The sequence below is a fragment of the Onychostoma macrolepis genome, chromosome 24, assembly GCF_012432095.1.
Source record: "Onychostoma macrolepis isolate SWU-2019 chromosome 24, ASM1243209v1, whole genome shotgun sequence".
Classification (NCBI taxonomy): Eukaryota; Metazoa; Chordata; class Actinopteri; order Cypriniformes; family Cyprinidae; genus Onychostoma; species Onychostoma macrolepis.
In genome coordinates this window covers 478,664-495,678 of record NC_081178.1, presented here as the reverse complement: position 1 = coordinate 495,678, position 17,015 = coordinate 478,664, and the positions used below count along the sequence as shown (strand labels likewise).

At 38.8% G+C, this 17,015-nt stretch overlaps 1 protein-coding gene across 16 annotated transcripts in view; it reads left to right on the top strand.

Moving 5' to 3' along the window:
• epb41l3a (erythrocyte membrane protein band 4.1-like 3a) overlaps positions 1 to 17,015 on the top strand; it is a 65,629-nt gene that overhangs the window by 39,946 nt on the left and 8,668 nt on the right. For 13 of the 16 annotated variants that reach the window (XR_009269070.1, XR_009269071.1, XM_058765402.1 and 10 more), the window contains 5 exons: positions 523 to 711; positions 4,131 to 4,208; positions 4,765 to 5,793; positions 13,578 to 13,712; positions 16,615 to 16,689. Coding sequence is in view for 14 of the 16 variants with exons in the window: in XM_058765402.1 (XP_058621385.1) it covers positions 523 to 711; positions 4,131 to 4,208; positions 4,765 to 5,793; positions 13,578 to 13,712; positions 16,615 to 16,689 (1,506 nt within the window). In the remaining 2 variants the exon portion in view is untranslated. The remainder of the gene's footprint in view (positions 1 to 522; positions 712 to 4,130; positions 4,209 to 4,764; positions 5,794 to 13,577; positions 13,713 to 16,614; positions 16,690 to 17,015) is intronic. The other 3 variants (XM_058765404.1, XM_058765403.1, XM_058765405.1) reach the window with 2 other exon arrangements.

The window sequence follows — 17,015 nt, the reverse complement described above, 5'->3', positions numbered from 1 at the left end:
ATGCAAGTAATTTATTGATAAAGGAGTTTATTTTGAGTGCTCGTTGAGGATTGTTTGTTGTATTTCCACTGGTTCTAATCTGGTTAACCCTTTGCTGCTGTTTGGTCATTTTGGACCGGAAAATCTTACGTTGAACTTTTTGAATTTTTTATTTGCTTTACTGGAATGGTACGAAAGTTGGTCAAGTTTTTGGCACTTGTGAACACACACACACACCAAAACAAAAATCATGGACATGATTTGAAAAGGTGAAATGGTCCTGAAAAAATAGATATACTTGTACTGTTCACAGTCAAAAATGGTCGCGTTGGAAGCGAATGGGAAATGTAAGCGTTTGGTACTGCGTCCAAACAAAATCAGACTGAAAGTGATGAACTGCCTTTAACTGGAAACTGAGTGTTTACTGTTTTGCATTATTGACACACTGTTTTCCTGTTTAATACTGTAAAGCTGCTTTGACACAATCTGTCTTGTTAAAAGCACTGAATAAATGTGACTTGACTTGTTGTTGTGTTTGTTCAGGAGATCGAGCGAACGCCAGACGAGCTGCTGAAGCATCAGACCAACATCAGCGAGCTGAAGCGGACGTTCCTGGAGGGAGAACCGGACCGGACGGGTCTGACCGAGTGGGAGAAGCGTCTGTCCTCGTCTCCGCTGCGATCGCCGCGTCTGGACGAAGCGCCCATGATCGAGCCGCTGGAGCCGGACGAGGTGAGATCCACGTCTCCTCGAGCCCATGTGGGCGACTTTAAACCAGACGCTGCTGTAATTATGGCTGTTTGTTAAAAGATGCCGTTCTTTGAAAGGGTTCTGAATGCAGCCGTTTCAGACGAGAGCGACAAACCATTTGCCGTCGACAGAAAGCCTCTTATTTCTTTATTGATTTTGTTTTTCCGCTGCAGAAACACTCACGGTTCTGGCGTTTAGCTGCTCTAAGCACTTCAGATCAGAGAAAATCATTATGTGCCGCTTACATAAAACCAAACAGAGGGAAAGATGGGAAAAATCCTGTCCTTAATCAGGATCTGTGTGCTGCGTTTCTGAAGAATTATCTCAACATCCTTCTGAATTGAGAATAATTATTTTTATAATACTTGTTTTCAGAGAAAGAAATTTTAGAAAATACATTTTGTGAGATTTATATTATATATATATATTATAAATGTATATTATAAACATCACATTTATTTATTCATTTATTTATTTAAAATATGTATGTATTTTATACTTATATATTTATTTTTGTGTATTATGTTTAACTTTTTCAGTTTATGTTTCATTAATATAGAAATTCTTTTATGTATTATATTATATTAGAAATTCTTTTATATATTATATTTTCCATATATAAATCTCTCAAAAATATTTCTTCATTTATTGCATTTTTGTAGTACTTCTATGATGATCAGAACTCCTTGCTATGACTTTTTATAATCATTTATTATTAAAGAAATAGTGTGTGTGTGTGTGTGTGTGTGTGTGTAGGAAATTAAAGAATAAAATACATTTTAGAGATTAATATCAAATATAAACCTCACATTTATTTATTTAATTTTTACATTTATTTTTGATCAAAACTACTTGCCATGATTTTTTAAAATTAATTATTATTAAAATAATTAGACATGTGATGTGGTCTGGGTCTTCAACAAAACCACAAAATCTCAGAAAACAAAGCTAATATCTTAAGTCATTTTGCTTCTCAAGTAAATGTATCTTGTTTCAAGAATGTTTAGATATTTTTAATGTAAAACAAGACAAAAATACTAAATAGAAAAAGTGCAGTGTAGGGGTGTCCCCGACTAAGGATTTTCATAGTTGAATCGGAATTTTTTTACAATAGTGCTCTCATTATAACGTTATGTATATGATCATAGTTATAACGTTCTGCATTTCTGTTTAGAGCTGCGTGCGCTGAAGATGGCCAGAATGAATGAAGCATATGATAGCAGGTTTTTAATCGATGGATTTAACTCGTTTATCTCACATAGAATGCGCTTCGTTATTTATATAACATAACGTTAATATTACGACTTATAGGCTATCTGCACAAAATGCCCCGAATGCACATGAACGCGTCTGCGCGGCTCTGAATGAACTCTTTTGTGGACGCGTTCTTCACGCAATAACATGCAGAAACACAACTAAACACTAAAAAAATAACAGCGTTTTATTATAATAGTGTTCTCATTATAATGCTATGTATATGACAGTCCCAGTCATAGTTATTAATATTCTGCATTGTTGTTCTGCTCGCACCGCGCACTGAAGAGATAATCACCGTATGCGTTTTACTGCAGCGTAACTCAACCAAATGCATCTTATATGAGATAAATAATATATACACAATATAAATGAACCGACTGAAATGTTTTGAAATCACTTGTTGTACCCTACCTGATCGAGAGAAAAAAAGTCGATTTGAGTCTTTAAAGATTTAAATCCCTGCCGCCAAGATGCTCCTCTGTCGGTGACGGATTAGAAAGCGAAACTTTAATCTATAGGGGAAGTTGGATTTATTCACGCACGTTAAAATATTTATTTAAAGCTTATTTCTTATTTCTTAGTCGTGGCCTAATGGTTAGGGAGTCGTTGTGGCTTGTAACCTGAAGGTTGTCGGTTCGATTCTCGAGCCGGCAGGAATTGAAGGTGGGGATTGTGAATGAACAGCACTCTCTCCACCTTCGATACCATGACTAAGGTGCCCTTGAGCAAGGCACCGAACCCCTAATTGCTCCCCGGGTGCTGGAGCAAGGCTGCCCACTGCTCCGGGTGTGTGTCACTGTGTGTGTGTGCATTTGTTCACTACTCACTGCTGTGCACTTGGATGGGTTAAATGCAGAATGTTCTGTTAAATGCAGAACAATATGTCACGACTTAACTTAAGTTAACTTAAAAGCGGCGTCCCTTCCTCCCGTCTTGTTGCCGTTTTTTGTTTTCCCGTTTTCTCCCTCTCCGCGGCTATGGAAACCGCCGCTCGGTTCTCCTGGCCTGCCGAGATCTCCCGCTGGTGGAGTATGCGCGGGAGTTCTGCGGGCTCGCCGTGTGTACGGCGCTGGATGATCCAGTCAAGCCCGCCGCCCGCCACTGACACAAGCCCACCGGCTGTTTCATTCACCCCCAACCGACAGAGGAGATGAGATGGAAAAGACTGCTAGCAGCCGTCATCCTCACCTCTGAATCGGCTCCAGCCCCAGAGCTCGCACCAGTGTCGGCTCCAGCCCCGAAGTTCGCTCCAGTGTCGGCTCCAGCCCCGGAGTTCCCTCAATGTTGGCTCCAGCCCCGGAGTTCGCTCCAATGTCGGCTCCAGCCCCGGAGTTCGCTCCAATGTCGGCTCCAGCCCCGGAGTTCGCTCCAGTGTCGGCTCCAGCCCCGGAGTTCCCTCCAATGTTGGCTCCAGCCCGGAGTTCGCTCCCGTGTCGGCTCCAGCCCCGGAGTTCGCTCCCGTGTCGGCTCCAGCCCCGGAGTTCGCTCCCGTGTCGGCTCCAGCCCCGGAGTTCGCTCCCGTGTCGGCTCCAGCCCCAGAGAGCGCCCTCAAGTGCCTGCTCCTCCAGAGCACCATCCTGTTCCCGCGTCCGAGTCTATTATTTTTTGGAGGGGGGGGACCCGCAATGGCCTCCCGAGTCTCCTGACCCGCCATGGCCTCCCGAATTCCCTGCTTTGCCGTCGGTCCTGGAACACCCACCCCTCCTCCCCGTTGGATGTTGTACGGCACAAGACGCGCCTTCCTGGGAGGGGGGAGTAAATGTCAGTCCTGTGTCCCCGTGTCCTGTGTTTTTCTCCCCATTGTGCCTTCCCTGCCCTAGTTTTCTCCCTCCATGTCCATATTTGGTTTTCCTGTTCTCGTTTGGTTCTATTGGTTTCAGCTGTGTTCTATTAATTATCTAATTTACTCCCAGTACTTAAGCCCTGTGTTTCCCTGTCTCCAGCGTCCGGTGTTATACATCTGTTCCCCGTGCTACGTGTGAGTTCCTGCCTGTCTGTTTGTCTTTATTTGGATGAATAAAGATTGTTCCTTGTAACTTCTCTGGCGTCTCCTCGCTCCCTCGTTCCTACACAGCATCAGCAACCGAATTGTGACAAGTTCAGCTCCATCATTTTGACTGTTTTTTTAATGTCTGTTGCTTTAGGTCAAACAGGAAGCAGCGGTGGAGATACAGGAAGTGGCCGCAGCAGCTGTGGAGCCGCAGGAAGAGAAGGTTGATGTGGTAGGTGATCCATTCCTCCTATGATCTCTGAGCTCCTCATCAGATGCTCATAATCATGATGAACGCATTGCAAAAAGATTTTCTTACTTAGTATTTTTGTCTTGTTTTCTAGTACAAATATCTAAACATTCTTGAATCAAGATGCATTTACCTGAAATCAAAATGTTGTTAGTTTTTGCTTAAAACGAGCAAAAATATCTGCCAGTGGAGCAAGAAAAATGATCTTGTTTAGCCTTTGAATTAAGATTATTTTTCTTACCCCGTTGGCAGATATTTTTGCTTGTTTTAAGCAAAAACTAACAACATTTTGATCATTTTTTTTATAGAAAACAAGACATAAAATCTTAAGTCATTTTACCTGTCAAGTAAATGCATCTTGATTCAAGAATGTTTAGATATTTGTACTAGAAAACGAGACAAAAATACTAAGTTTGCAGTGTGATGTGTGTCATTGAGCTCAACAGTGTCCATCTGTCTGTCTGTCTTCATGGATCAGGCGTGACTAACCGTGCTTTTCCTCCAGTCTGCTAACATGATCTTTGTGTGTTACATGTAGGAGTCTGATGGGTGGGTCATTATAAACAAGGTTCCTCCATTTGAACCAGATAAACTTCCTCCAGTCGAAGCAGAAACGGTTTCTCATAAGATACCAGAGAAGGTTTCTACCATAGTACAAGAACAACATCCTCCAGTTGAGCCAAAAAAACCCTCATCCATCGTATCTGAAGAGCTTCCTCCAGAGAAAATTCCTTCTAAGATTCCAGAAAAGGTTCCTACCATAGTACAGGAGACATTTCCTCCAGAAAAACCTTCTTTGATTGTATCTGAGGAGGTTTCTCCAGAGAAAACTTCTCCGAAGGTACCAGAAAAGGTTTCTACAACAATACAAGAAAAGTTTCCTGCAGAAAAACAATTTTCCGTCGTATCTGAAGAGCTTTCTCCAGAGAAAACTTCTCCGAAGGTACCAGAAAAGGTTTCTACAACTATACAAGAAAAGTTTCCTGCAGAAAAACAATTTTCCGTTGTATCTGAAGAGCTTTCTCCAGAGAAAACTTCTCCGAAGGTACCAGAAAAGGTTTCTACAACAATACAAGAAAGGTTTCCTCCAGAAAAACAATTTTCCGTCGTATCTGAAGGGGTTTCTCCAAGGAAAACTCCTTCTAAGATACCTGTAAAGGTTTCTATCATAGTACAGGAGACATTTCCTCCAGAAAAACCTTCTTTGATTGTATCTGAAGAGGTTTCTCCGAAGAAAATTCCTCCAAAGGTACCAGAAAAGGTTTCTACGGTGGTCCACGGAAAGGTTGAACCCATAAAGGTTCCTTCTGTTGGTTCTTCAGAGGATGTTCCTCCTAAAGTACCACCAAAAGTCCCTCCGAAGGTTCCAGAGAAGAAACACATCGCCAGCTACAGATTCATATCCGCCTCGAGCACGGCGTCGTCCGGTGAACCTCCAGAAGATAAACTCACCGGATCTCAAGAGGGTTTGCAGATCAGCAGATCTTATGAGTCCAGTAAGATGCGTCTCCGCTCTCCACTCCGATCTCCGGCGGATCTCAGCAGAACGTCTCCCACGGCTCGAGTGGTAGGATTTCTCCACATCTCGCTTCTCCTCAGCCTGGCTTTGAAATCTCAGACAAACTCCGAAGCCAGAGCTCCACACGCGCTCCTGATTTGAGTTCAGTTGTTTTGGTCTGACACAAATCCCTCCGGCTGGATTTTGCTGTCGCTGTTTGTTGTTTTGAGGCTCTTCCCACCGACCCTGAGAGCAGGAGCCCGTTTTCGTCATTGTTTTGGAGAATGCCGCTGCTTTGCTTTAGTCACGACTGAGGAACGGCAGCATCTTTGTTTTGCGCTCTGGCTGCTGCTGCTGGATATGAGGGTTTATTCATAAGAGAGTCTCTTTTATCTTCAGAGATCACAAGTCAAACTGCTGCAGAAGGTCTTCATTATAAACTAACTTCAAGCTTTTAAAACTTTTTAAAATATTCTGGTCTAGCTTTATCGAGTCAACTTCAAAGTTTGTCGCGATTTTCTGGTCTAGCTTTATCACGTCAACTTCAAAGTTTGTCGCGATATTCTGGTCTAGCTTTATCGAGTCAACTTCAAAGTTTGTCGCAATATTCTGGTCTAGCTTTATCACGTCAACTTCAAAGTTTGTCGCGATATTCTGGTCTAGCTTTATCGAGTCAACTTCAAAGTTTGTCGCAATATTCTGGTCTAGCTTTATCACGTCAACTTCAAAGTTTGTCGCAATATTCTGGTCTAGCTTTATCACGTCAACTTCAAAGTTTGTCGCAATATTCTGGTCTAGTTTTATCACATCAACTTCAAAGTTTGTCGCAATATTCTGGTCTAGCTTTATCACGTCAACTTCAAAGTTTGTCGCAATATTCTGGTCTAGCTTTATCACGTCAACTTCAAAGTTTGTCGCGATATTCTGCTCTAGCTTTATCACATCAACTTCAAAGTTTGTCGCAATATTCTGCTCTAGCTTTATCAGTCAACTTCAAAGTTTGTCGCGATATTCTGGTCTAGCTTTATCGAGTCAACTTCAAAGTTTGTCGCAATATTCTGGTCTAGCTTTATCACGTCAACTTCAAAGTTTGTCGCAATATTCTGCTCTAGCTTTATCGAGTCAACTTCAAAGTTTGTCGCAATATTCTGGTCTAGCTTTATCAGTCAACTTCAAAGTTTGTCGCAATATTCTGGTCTAGCTTTATCGAGTCAACTTCAAAGTTTGTTGCAATATTCTGGTCTAGCTTTATCAGTCAACTTCAAAGTTTGTCGCAATATTCTGGTCTAGCTTTTATCGTCAACTTCAAAGTTTGTCGCAATATTCTGGTCTAGTTTTATCACATCAACTTCAAAGTTTGTCGCAATATTCTGCTCTAGCTTTTATCGTCAACTTCAAAGTTTGTCGCAATATTCTGGTCTAGCTTTATCACGTCAACTTCAAAGTTTGTCGCGATATTCTGCTCTAGCTTTATCGAGTCAACTTCAAAGTTTGTCGCAATATTCTGGTCTAGCTTTATCGAGTCAACTTCAAAGTTTGTCGCAATATTCTGGTCTAGCTTTATCACGTCAACTTCAAAGTTTGTCGCGATATTCTGGTCTAGCTTTATCGAGTCAACTTCAAAGTTTGTCGCAATATTCTGCTCTAGCTTTATCGAGTCAACTTCAAAGTTTGTCGCAATATTCTGCTCTAGCTTTATCACGTCAACTTCAAAGTTTGTCGCAATATTCTGGTCTAGCTTTATCACGTCAACTTCAAAGTTTGTCGCGATATTCTGCTCTAGCTTTATCGAGTCAACTTCAAAGTTTGTCGCGATATTCTGGTCTAGCTTTATCGAGTCAACTTCAAAGTTTGTCGCAATATTCTGCTCTAGCTTTATCGAGTCAACTTCAAAGTTTGTCGCAATATTCTGGTCTAGCTTTATCGAGTCAACTTCAAAGTTTGTCGCAATATTCTGGTCTAGCTTTATCACGTCAACTTCAAAGTTTGTCGCAATATTCTGGTCTAGCTTTATCACGCCAACTTCAAAGTTTGTCGCGATATTCTGGTCTAGTTTTATCGAGTCAACTTCAAAGTTTGTCGCAATATTCTGGTCTAGCTTTATCGAGTCAACTTCAAAGTTTGTCGCAATATTCTGCTCTAGCTTTATCACGTCAACTTCAAAGTTTGTCGCGATATTCTGGTCTAGCTTTATCACGTCAACTTCAAAGTTTGTCGCGATATTCTGCTCTAGCTTTATCGAGTCAACTTCAAAGTTTGTCGATATTCTGGTCTAGCTTTATCGAGTCAACTTCAAAGTTTGTCGCGATATTCTGCTCTAGCTTTATCGAGTCAACTTCAAAGTTTGTCGCGATATTCTGCTCTAGCTTTATCGAGTCAACTTCAAAGTTTGTCGCAATATTCTGGTCTAGTTTTATCGAGTCAACTTCAAAGTTTGTCGCAATATTCTGGTCTAGCTTTATCACGTCAACTTCAAAGTTTGTCGCAATATTCTGGTCTAGCTTTATCACGTCAACTTCAAAGTTTGTCGCAATATTCTGGTCTAGCTTTATCACGTCAACTTCAAAGTTTGTCGCGATATTCTGCTCTAGCTTTATCGAGTCAACTTCAAAGTTTGTCGCAATATTCTGGTCTAGCTTTATCGAGTCAACTTCAAAGTTTGTCGCAATATTCTGGTCTAGCTTTATCACGTCAACTTCAAAGTTTGTCGCGATATTCTGCTCTAGCTTTATCGAGTCAACTTCAAAGTTTGTCGCAATATTCTGCTCTAGCTTTATCGAGTCAACTTCAAAGTTTGTCGCAATATTCTGCTCTAGCTTTATCACGTCAACTTCAAAGTTTGTCGCAATATTCTGGTCTAGCTTTATCACGTCAACTTCAAAGTTTGTCGCGATATTCTGCTCTAGCTTTATCGAGTCAACTTCAAAGTTTGTCGCGATATTCTGCTCTAGCTTTATCGAGTCAACTTCAAAGTTTGTCGCAATATTCTGCTCTAGCTTTATCGAGTCAACTTCAAAGTTTGTCGCAATATTCTGGTCTAGTTTTATCGAGTCAACTTCAAAGTTTGTCGCAATATTCTGCTCTAGCTTTATCACGTCAACTTCAAAGTTTGTCGCAATATTCTGGTCTAGCTTTATCACGTCAACTTCAAAGTTTGTCGCAATATTCTGCTCTAGCTTTATCGAGTCAACTTCAAAGTTTGTCGCAATATTCTGGTCTAGCTTTATCGAGTCAACTTCAAAGTTTGTCGCAATATTCTGCTCTAGCTTTATCACGCCAACTTCAAAGTTTGTCGCGATATTCTGGTCTAGCTTTATCACGTCAACTTCAAAGTTTGTCGCGATATTCTGCTCTAGCTTTATCGAGTCAACTTCAAAGTTTGTCGCAATATTCTGGTCTAGCTTTATCGAGTCAACTTCAAAGTTTGTCGCGATATTCTGCTCTAGCTTTATCGAGTCAACTTCAAAGTTTGTCGCGATATTCTGCTCTAGCTTTATCAAGTCAACTTCAAAGTTTGTCGCAATATTCTGGTCTAGTTTTATCGAGTCAACTTCAAAGTTTGTCGCAATATTCTGGTCTAGCTTTATCACGTCAACTTCAAAGTTTGTCGCAATATTCTGGTCTAGCTTTATCAGTCAACTTCAAAGTTTGTCGCGATATTCTGCTCTAACTTTATCGAGTCAACTTCAAAGTTTGTCGCAATATTCTGGTCTAGCTTTATCGAGTCAACTTCAAAGTTTGTCGCAATATTCTGCTCTAGCTTTATCGAGTCAACTTCAAAGTTTGTCGCGATATTCTGCTCTAGCTTTATCGAGTCAACTTCAAAGTTTGTCGCGATATTCTGCTCTAACTTTATCGAGTCAACTTCAAAGTTTGTCGCGATATTCTGCTCTAGCTTTATCGAGTCAACTTCAAAGTTTGTCGCGATATTCTGCTCTAGCTTTATCGAGTCAACTTCAAAGTTTGTCGCGATATTCTGCTCTAGCTTTATCGAGTCAACTTCAAAGTTTGTCGCGATATTCTGCTCTAGCTTTATCGAGTCAACTTCAAAGTTTGTCGCGATTTTCTGGTCTAGCTTTATCACGTCAACTTCAAAGTTTGTCGCAATATTCTGGTCTAGCTTTATCACGTCAACTTCAAAGTTTGTCGCAATATTCTGGTCTAGCTTTATCGAGTCAACTTCAAAGTTTGTCAATATTCTGGTCTAGTTTTATCACATCAACTTCAAAGTTTGTCGCAATATTCTGGTCTAGTTTTATCACATCAACTTCAAAGTTTGTCGCGATATTCTGGTCTAGCTTTATCGAGTCAACTTCAAAGTTTGTCGCAATATTCTGCTCTAGATTTATCGAGTCAACTTCAAAGTTTGTCGCAATATTCTGGTCTAGTTTTATCACATCAACTTCAAAGTTTGTCGCAATATTCTGGTCTAGTTTTATCACATCAACTTCAAAGTTTGTCGCGATATTCTGGTCTAGTTTTATCACATCAACTTCAAAGTTTGTCGCAATATTCTGGTCTAGTTTTATCACATCAACTTCAAAGTTTGTCGCGATATTCTGGTCTAGTTTTATCACATCAACTTCAAAGTTTGTCGCAATATTCTGGTCTAGTTTTATCACATCAACTTCAAAGTTTGTCGCGATATTCTGGTCTAGTTTTATCACATCAACTTCAAAGTTTGTCGCGATATTCTGGTCTAGCTTTATCGAGTCAACTTCAAAGTTTGTCGCAATATTCTGGTCTAGTTTTATCGAGTCAACTTCAAAGTTTGTCGCAATATTCTGGTCTAGTTTTATCACATCAACTTCAAAGTTTGTCGCAATATTCTGGTCTAGTTTTATCACATCAACTTCAAAGTTTGTCGCGATATTCTGGTCTAGCTTTATCGAGTCAACTTCAAAGTTTGTCAATATTCTGGTCTAGCTTTATCGAGTCAACTTCAAAGTTTGTCGCAATATTCTGGTCTAGCTTTATCGAGTCAACTTCAAAGTTTGTCGCGATATTCTGGTCTAGCTTTATCGAGTCAACTTCAAAGTTTGTCGCGATATTCTGGTCTAGCTTTATCGAGTCAACTTCAAAGTTTGTCGCAATATTCTGCTCTAGCTTTATCGAGTCAACTTCAAAGTTTGTCGCGATATTCTGGTCTGATAAACTGCTCTAGCTTTGGCTTGAGAAAGTCAGACCAGAATGTTTTTGAAAATTTTAAAAGCTTGAAGGAGTTTTAAGTTTTAAGTAGTTTTAAAGATTTAATGTTTTGAAGACGATCAGTCTATTAGAAAAATTTAGAAGTCTATGGGATTTTATGGGATTTTTAATCTTAACTTTTATGAAAACCGTAAGTCCGATCAATTAGAAAAGAAATAGCACACTAAGTCAAAACAGTCTTGAATTTGGTGGTTGTAGAGTTAAAGCTCTAGGAGGAGATACAGTCAACAGATTTAGAATAATTATATTAAATTTAAATCACATTTCAGTAAGTTGGCTTTCTCAAGCCTTCATGTCCGATTTCATTCATCTCACTGCAAAAAAACAAGATTTTCTCACTTAGTATTTTTGACTTGTTTTCCAGTACAAATATCTGAACATCCTTAAATCAAGATACATTTACTTGAGAAGCATGATGACATTTGTAAATATATATATATTATATTATATATAATATAAAATAAATAAATAAATAAAAAACAAGTGATTTTTTTTTTGACTCCACTGTAAATGTATCTAGATTGAAGAATGATTAAATATTTGCACTTGAAAACAAGACAAAAGTACTAAATAAGAAAATAATTTTTTGCAGTGCTTATCTTTTATCTTCTATTCTATTATAGTCAATATTATTTTAGTTGTCTGCTAATAATTTCTCATCAGTTGTGCTGTTTACAAATGCAGCATTTAGTTTATTTAGTCCTTTAATTATTTATTATTCAAGAGTCTGGTGTAAAAACATTCATCACACTGGTTTAAGTTTTGTCCTTTAGCGCCACCAGCAGGTCAGATTGTGCTGCTGCAGTGTGTTTGGTGACGACGCCACCTGCTGGTCTTTTACAGGACAAATATGCAAGAGAAGGGAAAAATATTTAAAAATTAAAATGTGAAAAAAACAAAAACATAATAAATAGGCATATACACTACCAGTCAAAAGTTTTTGAACAGTAAGATTTTATTAAAGATTTTTAAAGAAGTCCCTTCTGCTCATTTATTTGATCCAAAGTACAGAAAAAACAGTAATATTGTGAAATATTTGTAATATTTAAAATAGCTGTTTTCTATGTGAATATCTGTTAAAATGTCATTTATTCCTGTGTTTTTTCAGCATCATTACTGCAGTCTTCAGTGTCACATGATCTTCAGAAATCATTCTAATATGCTGATTTGCTGCTCAACAAACATTTCTGATTATTATTATCATCAATATTTAAAACAGTTGAGTAAATTTTTTTCAGGATTCTTTGATGAATAGAAAGATCCAAAGATCAGCATTTATTTTATATAAAAAGCTTTTGTAACATTATACACTATATACATCTGTGTCCCTGCAGCACAAAAGCAGTCATAAGCAGCAGCTATATCTGTAGCAATAGACAACAATACATTGTATGGGTTAAAATTATACATTTTTCTTTTATGCCAAAAATCATTAGGATATTAAGTAAAGATCATGTTCCATGAAGATATTTTGTACATTTCCTACCGTAAATATATCAAAACTTCATTTTTGATTAGTAATATGCATTGCTAAGAACTTCATTTGAACAACTTTAAAGATGATTTTCTCAATATTTAGATTGTTTTGCACCCTCAGATTCCAGATTTTCAAATAGTTGTATCTCAGACAAATATTGTCCAACAAACCATACATCAATGGAAAGATTATTTATTCAGCTTTCATATGATGCATAAATCTCAATTTCGAAAAATTAACACTTAAGACTGGTTTTGTCGTCCAGGGTCACACATATACACTATATAAGAAATGAATACTTTTATTTAGCAAGGATGCTTTAAATTGATCAGAAGTGATGATAAAGACATTTATAATGTTACAAAAGATTTCTATTTCAGATAAATGCTGTTCTTCTGAACTTTCTATTCATCAAAGAAACCTGAAAAAAATCCACTCAGCTGTTTTCAACATAATAATAATAATAATAATAATAATAAATGTTTTTTTGAGCAGCAAATCAGAATATTAGAATGATTTCTGAAAGATCTTGTGACTGGAGTAATGAAGCTAAAAAAAATCAGCTTTGAAATCACAGGAATAAATTACTCTTTATAAAAGGGAGCAATCTTTGTTTTAAAATTGGCTTCAGACGCAGACTAATAAAACTTAATAAATCTGCTGGTGAAGCACCAAACAAGAAGTAAAGTTGTGTTCCTGCAGCACTTCTGCAAATTAACAGCATTCTGTAGGCATCGATCCATCAGCTCGGTGTTAGCGCCACCTACTGGACATCATCGTAACCTTCGAGCTGCTGAAATCCTTCTCTGACCAAACCAGTCCGCTCACTCTCACCGTTTGCATGTCACTGGTGTGTTTGGCTCAGAACTGATTCATGCAGCTGTGTTTCCAGGCTTTAGGTGAGGCAGCTCTGATCTTAAGTTGAAAAATGCATTTTTTTTTAAATAATTGCATTCATTTGATTTCTCTTGAAAATTATAACGTGAGTTCTTTGCACGATGCATATACAGTGCAGCAGGTGTTCTCTTATGAATAAGCCCTAAATGAGGCCCTTCACTCCCTGAATGACCCAGAATGCTCTTGTGTGTGTGTGTGTGTGTGTGTGTGTGTATGTGTGTGTGTGTGTGTGTGTGTGTGTGTTTAATGCTGTGTGTCTCTCTGTGTTCAGCCTAAGCCCAGTTTTGATGAGATGTCTCCTGAGCTCACGGCGCTCTTGCAGTCCACTCGCAGCTGGACTCCGTCTGCGTCTGCGTCTGCGTCTGCGTCTCCCGCTCCGATCGCGCAGACGGTCGTGGTACACAAGGTGCAGCTCTGAAGAAACTCTAGAAATGCGTCTGTCCTCGATCAGACTTGTGTCTGTCAGACATCATATCATTTCAGCTCATCTCTCATCTCTGCTCTGATTATGACAAATCATTTGTAAAGATCTATTCCTTCATTTGGTCTCGAGACTTGTTTTCAGAGACGGAAAAAGGACTTCTTATGTTTTAGTCAAACACCTCAGAGATGCTTCTCTGTAAAGCGGATTTAGATCAGTATTGATTGTGAAAAGCAGTGTTGGACTTGAGCAGTGCTGATATTATGCTTAGTATTTTTGTCTTGTTTTGTATTTTGTATTTGTTTTTTCCAGTATAAATATCTAAATATTCTTAAATCAAGATACTTTTAGTGGCGAAGCATAATTACTTAAGATATTACATCTCGATTTGTGGAAGATTTAGTAACATGAGTTTATGCTTAAAACAATGAAAAAAATCTATCAGAAAAATCAACTTAATTCAAATGGAAAAGAAGATTATTTTTCTTACTCCATGGGCAGATATTTTTTATGACCATAAACCTGCTTAAATTTGATCATTTTATTTCAGAAAACAAGTATGAATATCTTATGTCATTTTGCTTTTTAAGCTGATGTATCTTGATTTAGGAAAGTTTAGATATTAATAACGGAAAAGTACATTTATTATATAAATAATAAAAAACTAAAGATTTTTTTTTTAATTCCATTGTTTTAAATGAAGCTAAAAAATAAAATAAAATATAACTATTTGTTGAAAATAAAAGAAGTAAAAGAGTTATTAAAAAACTGAAATAAAAACAAATGAAAGCAAAATATAAATATATATAAAAAAAACTACTTGAAAATGAAAATATAAAAATAAAAGCAACTTCAAAATATTAATAAATGCGATAATAGTAGTATAGTAATAGAAGTTTGGCCGTTCAGTCAAATGAGCCAATCACATTATCGTTGAAGAGTTTAATTTAAAGCTAATGAAGTTAAATTAATGCTGTGATTGTTGGTTATTGTAGCGTGATCTCAGTGAATAGTTCTTGAGATGTTACTTCATCTCAATTCAAACAAACAAAGCTGTTCACTGCAAAACATTTTTGTCTTGTTTCCAGCCCAGATAATTAAAATGAAGGATTATTTTGTAACAAGCAAAATAATCTTGTTTTCTGTTTGAAATTAATAATACGTTTTATTTATATAGCGCCTTTCCAGAGCTCAAGGACACTTTACAATAAACATCAGAAATGGGAGGAAAACATCGAACAATAAACAGAAAGAAAACAACATCAGAAATCCAAAGAGTAATATACAACATAAAACAAGTAAACAGAAGTTAACTAAGAAAGATAACATTCTGAAAACAAGTGAGTTTTGAGCAGCGATTTGAATTCAGACAGGCTATTGGCAAGACAGAGTGATCTGGGTAGAGAGTTCCATAATTTAGGGGCAACAACACTGAACGATCTGCCCCCCATGGAAGAGAGGCGATATCGAGGGATGGTGAGAAGGCGAGAATCAGAGGACCGCAATGAACGTGGTGGAGAATAGGGTGGAGCAGATTGCAGAGATAGTAAGGAGCCAGACCATTCAAGGCTTTAAAAGTAAGCAGGATAATTTTAAACTTGATGCGATAGGCCACTGGTAGCCAGTGCAGATCAGCTAGAATAGGGGTGATGTGGGCTGAACGCTTGGTGCGAGTGAGAATACGGCGGCTGAGTTTTGAATATACTGTAATCTAGCAATAGTGGTAGCTGGCAAGCCAATGAAGAGGGCATTACAGTAATCGAGACGAGATGAGACAAAAGCGTGAATGAGAGTTTCTGCATCTTTGGTACTTATGAAAGGACGGAGCTGGACAATTCGTCGTAAGTGAAAAAATGCCAATTTAGAGAGAGAGTTAATATGATACGGAAATGAAAGAGATGGGTCAAACATAACACCGAGACTTCTAATGATGCTAGATGGAGTAATTAAAGTGCCAGTAATATCACAAGTAAAGTCAGCGGGAACTTTGGTGGTAAGTGCTGGAGTACCAATGATGATGATCTCGGTTTTTTCCATATTTAGTTTCAGAAAATTAGAGTTAAGCCAAGTTTTAATATCCTGCACGCAAACAGAAATTTTGTCGATTTGGGTGGATAGGGAAGGCCTGCATGACGTGTAGATTTGGATGTCATCAGCATAAAAATGATAGCTAAAGCCATGACGCTGTAGTATCTGACCCAGTGGTAAAATGTAGATAATAAACAGCAAAGGCCCCAGAACGGAACCCTGGGGGACGCCTTGTTTCAGGGGGGCAGTAGGGGATCTGAAATCCCGAGCAGAAATGTAAAAGTGTCTGTCATATAGATATGAAGAGAACCAGGAAAGAGCAGTACCAGATATACCCACAGCCGAAAGTCGAGAGATGAGTAAATCATGAGAGATAGTGTCAAAGGCAGAACTGAGGTCTAGTAACAGAAGTAACGATAGAGAGCTGGTATCGCAAGAGAGTAATAAATCATTAACTACCTTTACAAGGGCAGTTTCTGTACTATGTTTTGGACGGAAGCCTGACTGAAATGGATCAAATAAATTATTTGCCACTAGGAAGGACCGAAGCTGGGCTGCTACAGTACTAATTTAGTACTAAATTAGATTATTTTGCTTGTTCTAAGCAGAAACTCTCTTAATTTTGACTTGTTTTTTCTGAAAACAAGACAGTAATTTTTACTTGTCTAGAAAATCCTTCTTGATTTAAGATTTTTTAGATATCTTCGCTGGAACAAGACAAAAAATCTAAGAAAGAAAAGCATTTACAGTGTACTGTACTGACTAGACAATATAAAAGCTGATAACTCCGTTTTTGTTGTTGATTCTGTTTGGTTTTCTGCCCGTTGATCATACAGTATATTCTTTATTTCTCTGGCAGCCATCAGAGAGTCCAGAGAGCCATCCGGCTGAAGAAGAGGACCAGCCGCCGCCAGCGGAGGGACTTCAGCCTCAGGTACCTGAGCCTCCAGAGGGCCCCTGGGAGCCTGCGGTGTATTATCAAGCGTGTGTTGCGTGTGTGGAGCCGCTGAGCTCAGTGCGAGCCCTCGACGTGTCTGAGTCCGAGTCTGACGACGACTCCAGCGACTCCAGCAGTGTGAACTCAGCTAACTTCTCCGGGCCCCTCACACACGCGGGCCCCGAGAGGGCCGGTCCCCACAGCGACAGCGAGTCTGGAGGAGAGAGCTTCTCTCTGTCCACCGATGATGATGATGATGATGATGATGAGCAGTCGCCCAACAGGAGCCCCTCCGAGCAGAGGGGTGTGGCTGAGGGTCACAG